This window comes from Terrapene carolina, unplaced genomic scaffold (assembly GCF_002925995.2).
Source record: "Terrapene carolina triunguis isolate 2854851 unplaced genomic scaffold, T_m_triunguis-2.0 Scaffold58, whole genome shotgun sequence".
NCBI classification, from domain to species: domain Eukaryota; kingdom Metazoa; phylum Chordata; order Testudines; family Emydidae; genus Terrapene; species Terrapene triunguis.
Genome location: NW_020664409.1, coordinates 71,020,029 through 71,038,310, shown reverse-complemented (window position 1 = coordinate 71,038,310; position 18,282 = coordinate 71,020,029). Strand labels below are relative to the sequence as shown.

The window sequence follows — 18,282 nt, the reverse complement described above, 5'->3', positions numbered from 1 at the left end:
TCAATCAGGATAACAACAGTCCATTATCCCTACACTCAAGACTAAAAGTGATTTGTAACCCAACACCAGCCGCAAGTGATCATTTTGACAGAGCAGTTCCATCTGTTGCACACCTAGGCAGAGTAGTTGTGTTTATGCAAATACAGTCTGCTCCTGAAGTCTTTTCCCCCAGCTCATCACTATGTGTCAGGGGAGAGCTCATTCAGACCCTGCCTACAGTAGCAATTCTATAAAAGCTACAAAAAGCAGCTGTCTGCTGCACCTCAGAAGCCCAGCTTATTCTTGATATATCCTCCATTAGACTTTTTTTTTTTTAAAGTTAACATTTTCACATAAGTAAACTTAGTAAGTCTCCAAGAGATAAACAATTACTCTTTTTGGCTAGTGCATTGCAATGCTTTCTTTATATAACAATTAATATTTGTATTACTAAATATATTCCTAAATTTCTTATTAAAACCAAGGGAGACCTCTTGTACAAAAAAAAAGCATATGCAAATATATCATATTGAGCAAAGGCCATCGTGACAATGGTATTATAGTCTTCCTGTTGGCATATGACTGCAGGGAGTGGGGAGGGGAGTATAAAAGGAAGGAGAAACTGGGTCAAAAGGGAACTTGAAAGGTTGTGTCCTCTCCCCTCCTGGCTGGTTAAAGCAGAAAAAGCCTATGGGAATTACTGCACATTGTTTCTCAGTTGATATTGTTTTGTGGACAATAAAACCTGCCCTGAGGAAAGGATCTTAAAAGACCAATGACTGAAGCTTTATTTCTCTTCCCTGCGTGGTGAAACCATTATTACCTCTGGAAGCCTGACTTGCTCTTCTGTTGTTCTATTCCTTGGGAGCTATGATCAGTGGCACCCAGGGACCAGACAGCCTTCTTATAACAAAGTATTGTTTATTTATAACCAAAGCATTTCAGAGAAAAAGATCTTAAAACAATAAACAGTCTAGACACATGGCATCTCCCTAGGCTTACCATCCCCTCGAAGCTTGGGAAGGCCCCAAGCCTTCAGACATGCCCACAAGGACCTGTCTGTGTCAGTCTGTTCCCAGCAGGAGTCGCTCACTGACAACTCCCTCCCCTTTTCCAAGTTTTTCAAATGTGTAATGTTCCTTTGATCTCTAGGCTCCCAGCGTGGGCAAAACAGCCATATTACTTTGACAGAAAGTAGCATCTTCAGTCCTAATAACTCAGCCATTGTCTTGTAATAGCCCACAAGTGTTTGTTGAGGCGGCTTCTCTGGAGCTTCCTGCTCATTTTTCCAACAGCCTCTATTAAACTAAACCAATACATTCATATGGGAAAACTCAATAACCCAATATAGCTACACAGTGACTCACTCACTAAGTACATCACATACAGTTATTGTATGTACATCATACAATTATTACTAGGGATGTCAAACGATTAAAAAAATTAATCATGATTAATCGTGTGATTAATTGCACTGTTAACCATCAATAGAATACGATTTATTTAAATATTTGGCGGTGTTTTCTATATTTTCAAATATATTTATTTCAATTACAACACAGAACACAAAGTGTGCAGTGCTCACTTTATATTTATTTTTCATTACAATATTTGCACTGTAAAAAAAAAAAAACCAATTATTTTTCAGTTCACCTAATACAAGTATTGTAGTGCAATCCATTTATCATGAAATTTGAACTTACAAATATTGAATTATGTATAAAAAAAACCTGCATTCAAAAATAAAACAATGTAAAATTTTAGAGGCTGCAAGTCCACGCAGTCCTACTTCTTGTTCAGCCCATCGCTCAGACGAACAAGTTTGTTTACATTTGCAGGAGATAATGCTGCCCATGTCTTGTTTACAATGTCACCTGAAAGTGAGAACAGGCATTCGCATGGCACTGTTGTAGCCGGCGTTGCAAGATATTTATATGCCAGATGCACTAAAGATTCATATGTCCCTTCATGCTTCAACCACCATTCCAGGGGACATGGATCCATGCTGATGACGGGTTCTGCTTGATAACAATCCAAAGCAGTACGAACCGATGCATGTTCATTTTCATTATCTGAGTCAGATGCCACCAACAGAAGGTTGTTTTTCTTTTTTGGTGGTTCAGGTTCTGTAGTTTCCGCATCAGAGTGTTGCTCTTTTAAGACTTCTGTTTAGCATATCTGGCATGTAAATAACTTGCAATGCCGGCTACAAAAGTGCCAAGCAAGTGCCTGTTCTCATTTTCTGGTGACATTGTAAATAAGAAGAGGGCAGCATTATCTCCTGTAAATGTAAACAAACTTGTTTGTCTCTTAGTGATTGGCTGAAAAAGAAGTAGGACTGAGTGGACTTGTAGGCTCTGAAGTTTTACATTGTTTTGTTTTTGAGTGCAGTTATGTAACAAAAAAAAAATCTACATTTGTAAGTTGCATTTTCACGACAGAGATTGCACTACAGTACTTGTATGAGGTGAATTGAAAAATACTATTTCTTTTATCAATTTTACAGTGTAAATATTTATAATCAAAAATATACACTTTCATTTCAGTTACAACATAGAATACAATATATATGAAAATGTAGAAAAACAATAAATTTCAATTGGTATACTATTGTTTAACAGTGTGACTAGAACTGCAATTAATCACGATTAATTTTTTTGAATTAATCGCGTGAGTTAACTGTGATTAATCGACAGCCCTAATTATTACATAAAAACCTCAGGTCCACCACAGTTTGCATGAGAAAACAGTCAATTATTAACTTTTACATACTGTAATTAGATAGAAATAAAATCAAGAAATTGACAAATATGCAGGATTGACTGCTCAGTGACACAGACAAAGAACTCTACAGTTCTATTAACCGGTTCCACCAGAAAGAACCTGCTCTTGCTGAAGGTAAAAACTAATTAATCTTATCTTACCTACGAGAAGGGTATGGATGTAAATCATATACATGCTTTAGTCTTGAATATATTGTGCTTTCATCCAAAGCAAACTCCTGGCTGTGTAACAGGTGCCACTGGGGCCAAATCCCAAAGTCTTGGCTCTGTTTTCATTCAGTTCTTACTAAAGCAAAATTCTCACTGATATCAATGGGAGTTTGCTGGAGTGCATGCCAAGTAAGAACCTCCCCCATCCTTGAGAACAAAAAAGACTGACAATTCATTAAAATTATTTTAATATGTTCTTGTATTTTAAACAGATTTTGCAAATAGCATTTAAAACAAGAAGATACTTGTCACAGCAAACATCTCTTTGACTTAGATTTAGTACCAACACACTGAAGCTGGTTCAGGGTTATTTACCAGCATTCATAAGCTGCTTAGCACTGCCTTATCTAAGCACCATAAAAGTATTAAAAATACAGTTAAGAGCTGCCTGGAGCAATAAGTACTCCAACTTAATCTAGATGTTATCAAGTCTCCTCCCATGAGCATGATGTCATCTCTCTGTTCTGCTTGATCTTGAGCTGCTAGTTTTGAGTACATCACAAACTTTTATATTGTTCTGGTTTTAGAGGGGTTATTATATATATATATATATATATATGCCTTGCAGTGTAACCTGGAGCTGGCATTCTCTGATCTCCTTCAAGTGGGTGTCCTACAATCTTGGACCTGAAGTTAAGAAGGCTTTGCCTTCTACTTTCTCAAATCTGTATCAACGTTCTGATAACTAGTGAGGGGTAACTACAGTGTAGGGTTCCTGACCAAGAAGCAGTCTGAGTTAACGTAAGTCTAGCCTACTGAGGATTTTATACATTAGAACAATGAATTAGACCCAGTAGTGCACAGGGTGCCATGACAGGTTATGGAGCACTGGTATAGGACCTTTGGCTGCATCTACACCAGCATTTTTCATGAAATCTCATTCCTTTGCACTACTTCCAGTGCACCTCAGAGCAGGTAGAAATGAGTGACAAAAAATGCCTGCAGATTGTTTATACGTTACTAGTGGTGAAACTGCAACAGTGGTAGTAAAATGGAGAGTGATTTCCTGAAGAATGCTAGTAACAAAAAACTTCAGAGACGAGCCACCAAATTGTGTACTAGCTGCAACTTTTGTCACTCTCATGTCCAGGTTGAGAAAGAATTACTGTACTTTTGCCTGGATTGGTAAAATGTTCATAAATGCCTAAGTGACAGAGGAACTTAATTCCCATTTTCAATCAAAATGAATGATGCCTAAGTCACTTTTGCAAACAGGTTAGGTACTTATAAATTTTTTTATCTCAGATGATTAACACATGAACCACTACAGCCAAGTTTTCTTCCGAGAGAAGTGAATGGAATCTGGGTAATAGCTAGAATTAGCAGCTGCAATATTATCATTTAACATCCTTGAGCAGCCTTACAATTCCAAAGAAAAAAATAAGCTGACAAAAAAAGATGAATGATGCTGTCACAGAGTGAGTTGGACCTGCTATGGATTAAAAGCTCAGTATCTGGCCTGCATTTGAGTCAAGTAATCAAGGATCATATAACGGCAAACTTGAAGTAGATCCTTTACATATTCATAGATTTTTAAGGCCAGAAGGGACTATTATGATCATCTACTGTTACTGCCTAAACTGCCATTCCCAGGCTGCCGTCATAAAACCCTTAGTCGGGGCAGAATTTTGTTTTATAGCAATACGAAAACGTAAATGGAAGGTTGCTAAGTAAATGCTGATGCCCTCTTCTGTTCTCCCTTCAAACTTTTCACCTCCACCTCTTCTACATTCTTCAGCACAATGGTTATAATCAGCTATGATCAAACAATATTATAGGCAAAAGAGAATATGACCAAACCATGTAGTTCATGAAGGAATAACCTGAACAGAGATTCAGAAACTGTTTAGAATTGTTGGATTGACAAGAATACTATTCAATCTTTATTTTTATTTTAAATCTTGAATTTTTAAAATTATGAAGGTATTAGTTGAAGTCTCTCATTGCTCACCTTAAGAGACCAAACTTCTTCCTCTTGAATGGCAGAAACAGGCTGTTTCTGGAGCAATGGATTATCTTCACAGTAAAGTTCCATCAGCATAAGGTCCTCCATCTATTTGAATAAATAAATAGTGTAATTATGTAAGAAAAGATAACAAAAATCTCAAATGCTATTTTTATTTAAACAAGAAAAACAAATGTAACAAATATGAATGTATAGAAAGCAGGAGATATACTCATCTGCTGGAAAAAACATACAAGATTTAAGTGGAGTACATATTCCAATATTCTTGCTAATAAATAGTATAAAAATGTAAATCAAACAAGACTGGTTGTTTTACAAGAGAGGTCTTGTGCCTAGAGTATTATTTAAGTCACATGATAGTTACAGATTATCAAAATCTCTGCATTTAAGAGCTAACACAGTGGAAATTATTAAAATAATTATTAAAAAACCTGTCCTCTATTGTTAAACAGGAATGATTTTATCCACATGCATTTAATTCTGACGCTCCTGTATTCAACTCAACAGCCCCAATGGAATACCCTCTCAAGGTAAGGAGGGAAGTGAAAGACCCTTTGCTTGGAATGTGACTGAGGTCACGTATAGTGTAAAGATGCTCATTCTATAATAAAGTAACTCCCGGTTAAATAGAGAGATCTGTATAAAGTTTCTCTAAGGAAAAGTTTGCTATTGTAATGATTATTGTTTGGTCTCTGATATTTATTTATATGGCAAGAATTTATAAATCTGTTAAAAAATTCTAAATAAATATATAAGTTAAAAAATGAAATGAGACTGGAAAAATCACTCCCATATATACTAGTCAGAAGTGGTCTAGGATTCTAAGAAAGCCTAAGTGAAATAGGCTTAAACAAACACGGAAACTTTAATTCACTGTTCACTTGTTTTACGGTATGCCTAACAAATTCTTGTTTCTGAAGTATACAGTGCTGTGGAAAAATGCATGGAGGTTAACAAAAGCACAACATAATTTAACTCACAGTGTATAAAAAAAATATGTAAAAGTAAAGATTCTGTTTCTGGCTCCCTCACCAACAAAAATGGAATGATCTGCTAATCTTATTTATTTTTTGTTTTTAAATCGTACTGCTCTTATCTCTCTAATTCATTTTGTCCAGTAAAATAGAACAGCAGGTACACAAATACTTTTCTTGAATCATAGTTGGAACGTATAATAGGCACATTGGAATAATGAACATAACAATCTGTTCCCTCAGTTAATAGCTTCAAGGACAATTTAATAGAGTATCTGAAAGTCTATTAGAAGATCGGTGGTACTCATTCTTGTTTCCTTTTCTAAGAATAATGACTTTATTTTAAGAAAAATGTAAAGCTTTATTTCAGGGCAAGCCTTATTTTGAATAAGGCTTGTTACAAATGATCTAGCAAATGAATAATCAAAACATATATGATTTGCTGATTTAAAGATATTTACTTTGTATATTTTGACATGTGGTGTTGATAATTTGTGTTTTAATAGTTTATAAAGCCTTTAACTTTTTAATCTCAATGTCTATTGTCAGATAAATGTCTGAACCCCCTATTTTCCTGCAACTGTGAAGACTGAAATTGATCAAAATCAGTATTATCCATTAATTTTTTTAAGAAAAAAAAAATCAAATTCTGCCAAGCTTACATATAAAGTACAGGCATTTAAGAACAAGTTGTCTGCAAGGGGTCTTCATTTGGGACAATTTGTAGATATCCCAGGACAAAGGAAGCTTACTAAAAACCCAGCCACTTAAAGTGGTGCTGAAATGGTTTAGGTCAGTGTTTCTCAAACTGGGGTCCGTGGGCTCCGTTGATCAACTCCTCCCTCCCTCAACTCCTTCCCCTCCCTCCCAGTGCCTCCTGCACGTTGCGGAACACCTCAAAAAAAATTAAATCAAAATGGGGGTCCTTGGGTTGCTAAAGTTTGAGAACCACTGCTTTAGGTATTTCATGAAAATCAATAATCACTGTCAGGGAAACTTTAGAAGAAGTGTCCTACAAACCTGAAAAATTGAGTTGTATTCCAGTGACTATTGAACAAAAATCCAGAGAAGGACAATTATGAAAACATGAACAGAATTATGAAAATACTTAGAAGATTTTGGAAAATAAACCCTTTTGGAACTATCTTGCTGTATAAAAGAGAATTAGAAAAGTTAAAGAAGTACGGAAATTTGCAAACGTCCTACATTATAAACACTGTGTACACTGGCATGAGAATTATGGCTCACCAAGTAAACCTAGAGGAAAGCTAAACAATCTCTCTCTTGGCCAAAACTATTTCTGGGCAAAAACTCTTTTAATGGGCTTTTGTAGACAAATAAACTTATAGAAGAGAAAAGATTCAACATTTCTCCCCATGGGGGGAAAAAGGCACTTTCTAGAGTTTTGTCTTTGTTTTCTTACATAGAAAACAAAAGGCTGTCAGATTTCTGTCCTGCTACACAGAAAACAGACCTATCTCTTGCGTTGCATTTTGCTATAGATATAGAGAGAGACTGAACATGGGTAATGAAAAAAGGGGAAGATTTCCCCCAAATCTGCTGAACAGACTAACACAGCTACCCCCTGATACTTGATCAACATTTCAATCATTAGATACTTACTATTTTACCTTTTTTCCCCACTTGATCCATTAATATTTATAACTAGAGCATTTAAATAAAGCTTTTCTACTATCTTATTTTGCTGCATTAGAATTAAACTACCAGAACACAGATGTCACCAAGTCTGATCTCACATCACGTGACGTAATGGGAATCCCTCTTGAATTACAGGGATAGCATTCTGATAAGCTCAGCTGAAACAGCTCTATCTTTCTTCGCGATTTTAGAGCCATTCAAATTTCAATTTGGCATGAGAAAACAAGAACAGATCATCTGTATAGCTGTTAAAATAAACCTGTATACTCTGATCACACGTGGTCCCAAAGAGCCTAGCAAACCATTATGATTCAGGTTATATAGAGCAGTAGTTCTAAGGGGGCCTCAAGCAGGTTTCAGAGGGTCTCCAAGCAGAGCCAGCATTAGACTCGCTGGGGCCCAGGGCAGAAAGCCAAAGCCCCACCGCATGGGGCTGAAGCCCAGGTCCCTGAGCCCCACCACCCGGGGCTGAAGCTGAAGCCTGAGCAATGTAGCTTTGTAGGGGCCCCTGTGGCATGGGGCCCCAGGCAACTGCCCTGCTTGCTACCCCCTAACACCAGCCCTGGCTTTTATATGCAGAAATCCAGTTACTGTGGCACAGGTGGGCCGTGGAGTTTTTATAGCATGTTGGGGGGGGCCTCAGAAAGAAAAAGGTTGAGAACCTCTGATATAGAGCATCTCCTCTTTAAGGGTTCCTAGTATGGGCTTATTGTTTCCTCTGACACAGCTCTCTCAATTTCTTTATGAAAGTATACCCACAGTGGCTGAAGAACTTTGCTAAAGAGTCCGACGACCTTGTCATAATGTTTTGAAATGAATATTGCCGCACAAAATGAATGTTTATACTCTAAAGATTTCTACCTATATATACTTGCTTTGTTTAAAAGAAAACAAAAAGGCCTTGAAATATTCCAGATTAATTTTGCTGCTAATGTTTACGCTACAGCTTTATCAGAATTCCTTGTTCAGTTACATAAATTGTATCCATGTAATGGAGGAAGAGCACTATTTGTTATGGCTAGGAGAGCTATGATTGTTGCAGAAGTAATTTAGTCTGTGAATACTGTACTGAAAATGCTAACTGAGATGAGCCTCCTGCACCTAGTGCTGTCCTATAAAAAAATCGTTGCATCTAGTCACCAAAACTAAAACCGTTCAGACTCTTAAAATTAAGTTTAAATAGTCAGTAAATAATTTCCCTTAAAATATTTTTTTCACTGAAGAGGATCACATTTACATTTTGAATGAACAATACAGAACCCCACCCTCAACCTTTTACTCCATTCTCACCCCCCTTTGCTCCATCCCTGTTTTCTCAAAGGTCCTTAGCCAAGCTTCAACTTTGATGGATCAACCAAGACTCCAGAAACAGCAAAATGTGCAGCAGCTCTGAAGATTACCTGATAGTTGTGGGAAAATATACTGAAGAAGCTAAATGATTCTTGCAGCAGAGGAATAGCTAGAGAGCAAAAACTAAAACTAAATCCATGATCATAGGCTAGATTACTAAATGTTCACAAACTCAGATTACCAAAGGGTTGCTATTAAAATCAACCCAAAGAGATGTGATAAAGGGCCAGATTGTTCCCAGCTGCTCTGCAGGTTAGCAAAATATGGGGAAGAGTGCGAGCATCCTCCTTGCCCCATTGTGCAGCAGTTAGGCATAACTGCAATCCATGAACTGACTAAAACAAAGGGAATGTTCCGTCATAGTACAAGCTACACCAAAGGGTAAAGAGGAACTGGGATTACTGAACCACCCCAACACCACTGGCCAGCGAAACCTAGGCAGCTATGTAGAGTGGAGTAGGCAGCATCCCTGAAAGGAGCATAGCAGTAGGCACACTCCCTCCTGATTTAGCCTTCTTGAGGTACAATCCGTCCTGGAACTTCCTCTGGAGTAGGCACCACCCTAGCCTAAAAAGTGGGCCAGTGCCTATCACGCACAACTGAATGCTAAATATGCATTAAATGTGTAAGAATAGACTATAGTGATGCAGATTTAAGCTACAGTTATATACAGCCTGAGTAAGCATCCAGAGTGAACATGTACATAGTTACATAAAGCACCACCTAGTTACAGAGTGCACACTACTATTTAAATCTGCTATACTCTTAGAAACAGGAGTATTCTACAACCACAGTAGGGCCCATATTTATTACAGTGCCCCATTATTTTGCTCCCTCATATTTGCATTGGTTTTTTGGAAAATTTTGAAACGATTTTTGGCCTTGGCTGCAAAACAAGTAGTGCTTATTCAATATATGAGTAGGCCTTCCTGCGTTAGTTAGTACAGAATAATTCATGTGAGGGTTTGCAGGATCAGGCCCCAAATTTATAAACTCAAACCATTTTGTTTTGTCCTGTATAAAGCACACTGTTTCTTGTTATAAACTTTCCTGCTGTTTAGTAACTGTGCCAAGCTGTAAATGGGTCCTCTGATAATCATCACCTGAGGGCACTACTAAATTACTTTGTTGCCTGAGCAGAATAAAGTAATTTACTAGCGCCATTAAGTGATTATTGATGTTAATGCATGTGAAAATTCAAACCTAAAAAAGTTAATTAAAAAAAAAAAAAAAACTACCAATTTTTTTTTTTTTTTTGTGCAAAATTTCCTTATTTCCAGTAACTTCAATATAACATGGTAACTTTCAGTAGACAATGCAGAGAATTTGACTACTAGTGGGAAGGAGATGTTCTCCAATGCCCTCTGGAAAACAGGTCACCACTCACAAATAATGTATGTTATAGACACAGCAATAACAACGTAAAGAAACTTAGAAAAGTTAGAGTAGTTGAAACCAAAAGATTTCATTCCCCCACCATCTCATAAGTGCCAGAAGAATCAGAAGGCAAACTATTAAAGAAGAGCATGACTCAAAACAGCCACAAAAGAACAAACACACAATACACACAAAAGATTTTTACGCCAAAACCAAAGATTGCAATGCAGCAGAAAGAGCTTATGTACTAGTTAGTGGTATATCAAATTATTTAATTCTCAGAGGACAAAGGACACAAAAAACCATACAAATTACGGTCTACAAAGCCCACCACACAAGTGGGATTTTTGTTTGGACTCTCCTACATCTTTGTAGTTACAGATTAATCTTTATTCCCCTTTCCAAGTGATCACTTGGTCCAGGTGTGACACTAAATACACGCAACATTAAAATCAAAACACTGTAGTCATGACCTTTTGTAAAACTTCTCCTAACATCATAATGTGCAGACTATTACAAATTGGGTGAAATGTGTGGTTGTATTTTGACAAACAAAAATTCTTTAGCAACTGGAAAGTCCCAGGCACATTTTTAAATTTGAAACTTTTGGCTCCTTGATTTAACAATATTAAAAGTATATTAATTCTATTATTATATGGAATGTTTAGGACACAGCTACTGTGGTTTACATAACTTTGCTAAATCCAATTGGATTTTGTTTGGTTTATATGCAACTACTCTACACATTTTTTTCTTTTCACTCAATGAGTTGTGAAACTCATGGTATCAATCGCTACAAGTTACATAGGCTGCCCATTTAATAGATCTGCAGTAGAAATTTCATATTAGAGGATAGAATATAGAAAATAATACTTACTGCTATTGGGAAAATCTGAATTTTGTTCCCTGCTACATCTAGAATTCTTAGTTTTCTTAATTTGCAAAGGCCCTAGATGGAGGGGGGAAAACAATGTAATAAAAATTGAAAAATATCAACAACAGTGAATGTGAAGTTAAAATCCCCATGAGACGAGAGAGCAGTCTCAGGCATCAGGAAGCAACAGTACTGATGAAGAGAGACTGAGCTACCAGATAAAAGAGAAAATAGGAGGAAAACTGAAAATTATAAAAGGGAAGAAGGTGTTCATTCTTTTGGTATTACAAAAATAACGCCTGCATTTATCATTCACAATCCCCATGGATCTCTTATCCTCCGCATCCTCCCTCACACCTCATTCTGAATTATTTACAATGCCAATATCTTCTTCTCTACATCAAGGCTTTTCCTGTTTACCACATAAGGAGCTTGAACAGCCTGTGAATCCACATTTCTCAGACTCCTATCTCCAATTAAAAAAAAACTTTTAAATAGAGCTCCTTCACTTTCAAAATTACTATTGGTTCCCAGCCCACAACATCTAACTCAATTTTCATTTCTTAAGATAATTGCTTGCATCTGTTGGAATATTAGATGGAAACAAATGCACAGGATTTTAGTTTATGCTGGTATTTTTAAGTGTTTTCAATGTCAACTTAAGCAATAGCTGAAAGCAGCTGCCAAGATACAATGGCATTAACAGCTGTTTTTAACATTTTCTTTTGTGGCAGCCATCTTCAATTCATTTTATTGATTGGCTTTCATAGATAACAAAGTGAATACAGAAATCAAAGACAAACATTGTGCAATGTACATCTAATACTCGTGTTCTTTGTAACAAGACAAAGCAAATTCCATCACATACAAGCTTTAAATGTTCCAAATTTTATTTCCTCCTCCTTGATGCACATACTGTTGATTGTCCACTGGTGCTGAGCATGGGGTAAAGAAAAGGTCATACAATTCCAATCAGAAACAATCTACTAGGAACAGGCAGGATTAGTATATGCAATATTCCTGAGAACTTAAGATGAAGACCACTCACTTACTGATATAAATAATACAGCAATTTGTAATTAAAATGCTAGGCAAAGCATATTTATATTGATTATTTTAAACTGACAGATGTCCTTTATCTTTTCTTCTAACTTGACAGGATGACAAATGAAAGCTAAGCACAAGTACAATAAGTGCAAAATGAAATTTCTCAATGGATATGCATTTAGGGCCAAATTTTCAAAAGGCAGTGGGGCTTAGAGCATCTGCAAATCAAGAAAGGTCTTCAAGAGGGGGCTTGAGTTAAAAGGAAAACCAGTATGTGAGGTTACTTTTCTTCTGTGGAAGCTGACTAAAATGAGCCAGAGTTTAGACTTTTAACATTTAATATCTAACCCATTTTAGACCTTTATTTAGATTTGACTAAAGCAAGCCTAGCCTTCCAACTCTGACTGAGAGAAATGCTGTTATATGTATTTGACCCATAAAGAGGCAGAACAATATTTACATTTATGTTTCTATTTTATAATACACACACTATGAAAGTGTTTACACTCCCCCTGTGTATGTAGAATCCTTTCCAGCTGTGACAGAGCTACCACATATTCTCTTAAAGGCATCATTTTGAGGAATCATGCAGCTGACATTGTCTATTTAAGTCTTTGCCTAGTATATCTCAAAACAATGAATACAACGAATTTGCATTATTAGTTGCTTCTGGCTCTTTATCGCTTCAGACTTTATGTAATGAGATTCCTTGCAGTCAGGGATGTTATTGCACTCTTTTATACAATTACTTTCAAACTTTCTTATCAATTCAGCCAGGACCACTATAGAGAAATGTGCCCTGAGATTTCAAGGGCACTAAACACCTGCATCTCTTCTTGATTCTCAAATGAGATTAGTGGAGCAACCACACACTGCTCCACTGAAAAGCAGGCCACTAGATAGTATGTTTCTAAGTATAGTCCTCTTGCAGATTTTCTAGAATTAACAGGATAATTTTCAAAAATGGTCTAACTCTGTGTGCTTATGAAACCTAAATTGGTACATGCACATGGCACGTGTGAATAAATAAGGTAGCCATGCATCTAATTGCCCTGCTCTGGGCATGAACATTTCAATTGTTGAGTTTCCTAGAAGTTGCAAGGCCAAAACTAGGTGCACAAAGATAGAGAGGCTGACGGGGCCCTTTGAAAATTTCACCCCTACTTTTCTAATTTAACCAATGAGGTTTTAGTCCTATTTTGAGTAATAACAAAACCAATCTATTAATCCTTATAAAATTTGAGATCTCCATATTCCTCAAGAAAACAGCATTTGAACAATATATCTCTAAGGGTGGGATTATCAAACGTGCCTTAGTCATAAATGTCCCATTGAAATGACTTAGGCACTTTGGAAAATTCCATCCTTAAAGATGTGTTATTCAAATGCTTTCTTAAGCTATCCATATTCCCTGAAAGAGAAAATACTACCTTTGAAAGCACAACATTACTCACGTCAGGGAGCACTCCTATTTGGTTTCTTGACAGGCACAGCATTCTGAGATTCGTCATGTATCCAATCTCTTCAGGTATTGTGATGAGACAATTGTGGGATAGATGGAGTTCAGAGAGCTTTTGCAAGGAACATAGCTCTTTGGGAATACTTTCTAGCTCGTTATTGTTTAAATTCATGTTTTCAAGATTTTCTAACCTGTGAAATTAATAAAGTATTTCAGTGTACAGCCATGGTACGTTTAATTTATAATCTACAATATGTATCAATTTCTTTAAACTTTTACTGTAGAATTTGCTGTACATGGATTACTTCTATTTTTAATTATATACTTTTATATTGAGTAACATATTTATATAAACTGAACTCTATGCTGGCCAACTATTAAGGGCTAACCCTAGTGAGTAATTGTTAAGGGTTTTCATACAATCACAGAATCACAGGACAGGAAGGGACCATGAGAGGTCATCTAGACCAGTCCCCTGCACTCATGGCAGGACTAAGTATTATCCATCCTGACAAGTGTTTGTCTAACCTGCTCTTTAAAATCTCCAAAGACAGAGATTCCACAACCTCCCTAGGGGACTTATTCCAATGCTTATTCCAAACCTTGACAGTTAGGACATTTTTCCTAATGTCCAACCTAAACCACCCTTGCTGTAATTTAAGCCCAATGTTTCTTGTCCTATACTCTGAAGTTAAGAAGAACAATTTACCTCTCTCCTCCTTGTAACAACCTTTTATGTACTTGAAAACTGTTATGTCTCCACTCAGTCTTCTCTTCTCCAGACTAAACAAACCCAATTTTTTCAATCTTTCCTCACGGGTCATGTTTTAGACCTTTAATCATTTTTGTTGCTCTTCTCCGGACTTTCTCCCATTTGTTCACATCTTTCCCAAAATGTTTTAAGTATGTTTTTAAAGTATCCATCTGTATATAGTGATTAATCACAAATTGTTTGTTAAAGGTTCCAAAAACAAAGGAATTGGCCAGAGATGTTAACAACAAAGGAGAAAATGCAGTCTGAATTCCAAACATTTATTATTTTTTAAATCCACTCTACTACGAATACATATTAAGTAAACTACGAGCTTGTCTACACTTACAGTGCTGCAGCTATACTGCTGTAGCATTTAGTGAAGACACTACCTATGCTGAGGGGAGAGCTTTTCCTGTCTGCTTAGGTACTCCAACTCCCAAAGATACAGCAGCTATGTCGAAGGACAAAGCCCTCCTGTCAACATAGCGCTGTCTACACCAGGAGTTATGTCAATATCCACACCCTGAGCGACGTAGTTATACCAACATAAATTTGTCGTGTAGACCAGGGCTTAGTGTGTTCGTGAGACACACATGCTCACCCTGCAGCAGTCAATGAACAAGTTGTGGGAGACCAGCTGCGATTGCAGGGAGGTATGGGTGCTGGGGTACTGACAAGAAATTGTCCTTACAACAACGGGTGACCTATGAAAAATAAATTAATGGTCTTGGTGGGCACCATGTGAAATGGCACCTTTATCAGCAACCACAACAGGAAGGTCAAGTACCTTTCTCAACTGTGATCCTCCTAAAACAGGCTTTTACACACTTTTGCAGCAGAATCAGTAACAGAAAGCTTGTACTGCTGCTGCTTGTGGTGTGTATTGTGACAAAGTTCCTCCTCTATCTTGGTGGGTCCTGCGCTTATTGGCGGATTTTCTTGCCTCAGAGATTCACCATGTGGGTTGGGGAACAGCCCAGAGACCTTCCCCTCTGGAAGAACCCACAGTCCAGGTCAATTGGGAGGTTTGGGGGGAACCCGGGCCCGCCCTCTACTCCGGGTTCCAGCCCAGGGTCCTGTGGACTGCAGCTGTCTATAGTGCCTCCTGTAACAGCTGCATGACAGCTACAACTCCCTGGGCTACTTCCCCATGGCCTCCTCCAAACACCTTCCTTATTCTCACCACAGGACCTTCCTCCTGGTGTCTGATAACGCTTGTGCTACTCAGTCCTCCAGCAGCACACCCTCTCACTCTCAGCTCCTTGCGCCGCTTGCTCCCAGCTCCTCACACTCATACCACAAACTGAAGTGAGCTCCTTTTTAAAACCCAGGTGCCCTGATTAGCCTGCCTTAATTGATTCTAGCAGCTTCTTCTTAATTGGCTCCAGGTGTCCTAATTAGCCTGCCTGCCTTAACTGGTTCTAGCAGGTTCCTGATTACTCTAGTGCAGCCCCTGCTCTGGTCACTCAGGGAACAGAAAACTATTCATCCAGTGACCAGTATATTTGCCCTCTACCAGACTCCTGTACCCCACTGGTCTGGGTCTGTCACAGTATCTATTCTATAAGTAAAGGATTTCAGTTTTCTGGTACTGTCAATCTGGCATCATTCTCAACATTAACATTTTTTTAAAAAGGAAAAAACATTTTCTCAGATCTACATTAAATGGGATGCTGAAACACACAGTCAATTGTCATGTTGACTTCAGCACTTTTTGAAATGTAGCACAACACATATGCTCAATGGAAAAATACACAAGTGCTACAGAAAATGTCATTTACAAGCAATTGCAAACAATGAAAGAATTAAAAAAAGAAAATGATATTAAGAAGTAATCAATGACCTATTCATGTACAAGTACTCACAGTAATATATCTAGTTTAGAGATGTAAATATTGTTTTAAAAAGTTAACTGTTTAAACAATTAAAATTATATTATTTAACCGGTTAACTGCTGGGGCTACTCTCGATGGCCAGCCGGCGGCTAGAGCTGGGGTTGCTATGGCCGGTCGGCGGCTAGGGCTGGAGCTACTCCTGCCGGCCGGCCAGCAGCTGGGACTGAGGCTGCTCCCGTCCACCTGGGGTCGCTCTAGGGGCCGGCACAGCTGGGGCTATGCTCGCCAGCTGGCGCAGCTGAGGCTGGGGCTGCTCTGGCTGGCCGGCGCACCTGGGACTGGAGCTGCTCCCGCTGGCCAGGTGGGGATGCTCCAGCCAGCCTGCCAGCATGGCTGGGGTCACTCCGGCTGACTGGCCGGGTTAACGGTTAGGGTGGTTAACCGGTGAGACTAATGCTTACCGTTTAACCATTTAACTGTTTACTATTTTACATCCCTAATCTAGTTATATCAGGAATAAATGGTCAGTTTTCAGAATGGAGAGAGGTAAACAGTGATGTCCTCCAGGGGTCTGTACTGGGCCCAGTCCTTTTCAACATATTAATCAATTATCTGGAAAAAGAAGTAAACAGTGAGGTGGCAAAATTTGCAGACGATACACAACTACTCAAGATAGGTAAGTCCCAGGCAGACTGCGAAGAGCTACAGAAGGATCTCTCAATACTGGGTGACTGGGCAACAAAATGGCAGATGAAATTCAATGTTGATAAATGCAAAGTAATGTAGATTGGAAAACACAATCCCAACTATACATATAAAATGACGGGGTCTAAATTAGCTGTTACCACTCAAGAAAGAGATCTTGGAGTCATTGTGGACAGTTCTTTGAAAACATCCACTCAATGTGGAGCGGCAGTCAAAAAAGCAAACAGAATGTTGGGAATCATTAGGAAAGGGATAGATAATAAGACAAAAAATATCATATTTCCTCTATATAATCCATGGTACGCCCACATCTTGAATACTGCGTGCAGATGTGGTCACCCCATCTCAAAAAAGATATACTGGACTTGGAAAAGGTGCAGAAAAGGACAACAAAAATGATTGGGGGTATGGAACGGCTGCCGTATGAGGAGAGATTAATAAGACTGGGACTTTTCAGCTTGGAAAAAAGATGACTAAGGGCGGATATAATAGAGGCCTATAAAATCATGACTGGTGTGGAGAAAGTAAATAAGGAAAGGTTATTTACTCCTTCTCATAACACAAGAACTAGGGGCCACCAACTGAAATTAATACGCAGCAGGTTTAAAACAAACAAAAGGAAGTATTTTTTCACACAACGCACAGTCGACCTGTGGAACTCCTTGCCGGAGGATGTTGTGAAGGCCAAGACTATAACAGGGTTCAAAAAAGAACTAGATAAATTCATGGAGGTTAGGTCCATCAATGGCTATTAGCCAGCATGGTGTCCCTAGCCTCTGTTTGCCAGAGGCTGGGAATGGGCAACAGGGGATGGATCACTTGATGATTACCTGTTCTGTTCATTCCCTCTGGGGCACCTGGCATTGGCCACTGTCAGAAGACAGGATACTGGGCTAGATGGACCTTTGGTCTGACCCAGTATGGCCATTCTTATTGGTGCATAAAGCTTTATATATGAACTTTTATTTTCTTCCTCTTACTCCTCTTTCCAATTATTTAAAAAAAAAAATTCTATCACTAGATTCTTCCCATTTTGAGTACATAACATGGAGCATTTTGTATTTGAAGGTACAAAAATCATTAATTACAAACTACATGTATGAGTCAGAAAAAGCAAATCAAGAAACTGGGGACAGGAAAATCAGACAAAAATGTCAGAATGTAATCATGGTTACACCTCTACCCCGATATAACGCTATCCTCGGGAGCCAAAAAATCTTACCGCGTTATAGGTGAAACTGTGTTATATCGAACTTGCTTTGATCTGCCGGAGCGCGCAGCCCCCCCCCCCCCCCCCCCCCCCCCCCCCC

General features: G+C 38.2%; 1 protein-coding gene across 1 annotated transcript in view; it reads right to left on the bottom strand.

The window, feature by feature from the left end:
- Nucleotides 1-18,282, bottom strand: part of LRRC69 (leucine rich repeat containing 69) — a 41,645-nt gene that overhangs the window by 10,474 nt on the left and 12,889 nt on the right. Inside the window, exons 4-6 of the mRNA XM_024201656.1 lie at nt 13,674-13,869; nt 11,176-11,247; nt 4,924-5,025 (exon numbers count right to left, since the gene is read on the bottom strand). Coding sequence (XP_024057424.1) covers nt 4,924-5,025; nt 11,176-11,247; nt 13,674-13,869 — 370 coding nt within the window. The remainder of the gene's footprint in view (nt 1-4,923; nt 5,026-11,175; nt 11,248-13,673; nt 13,870-18,282) is intronic.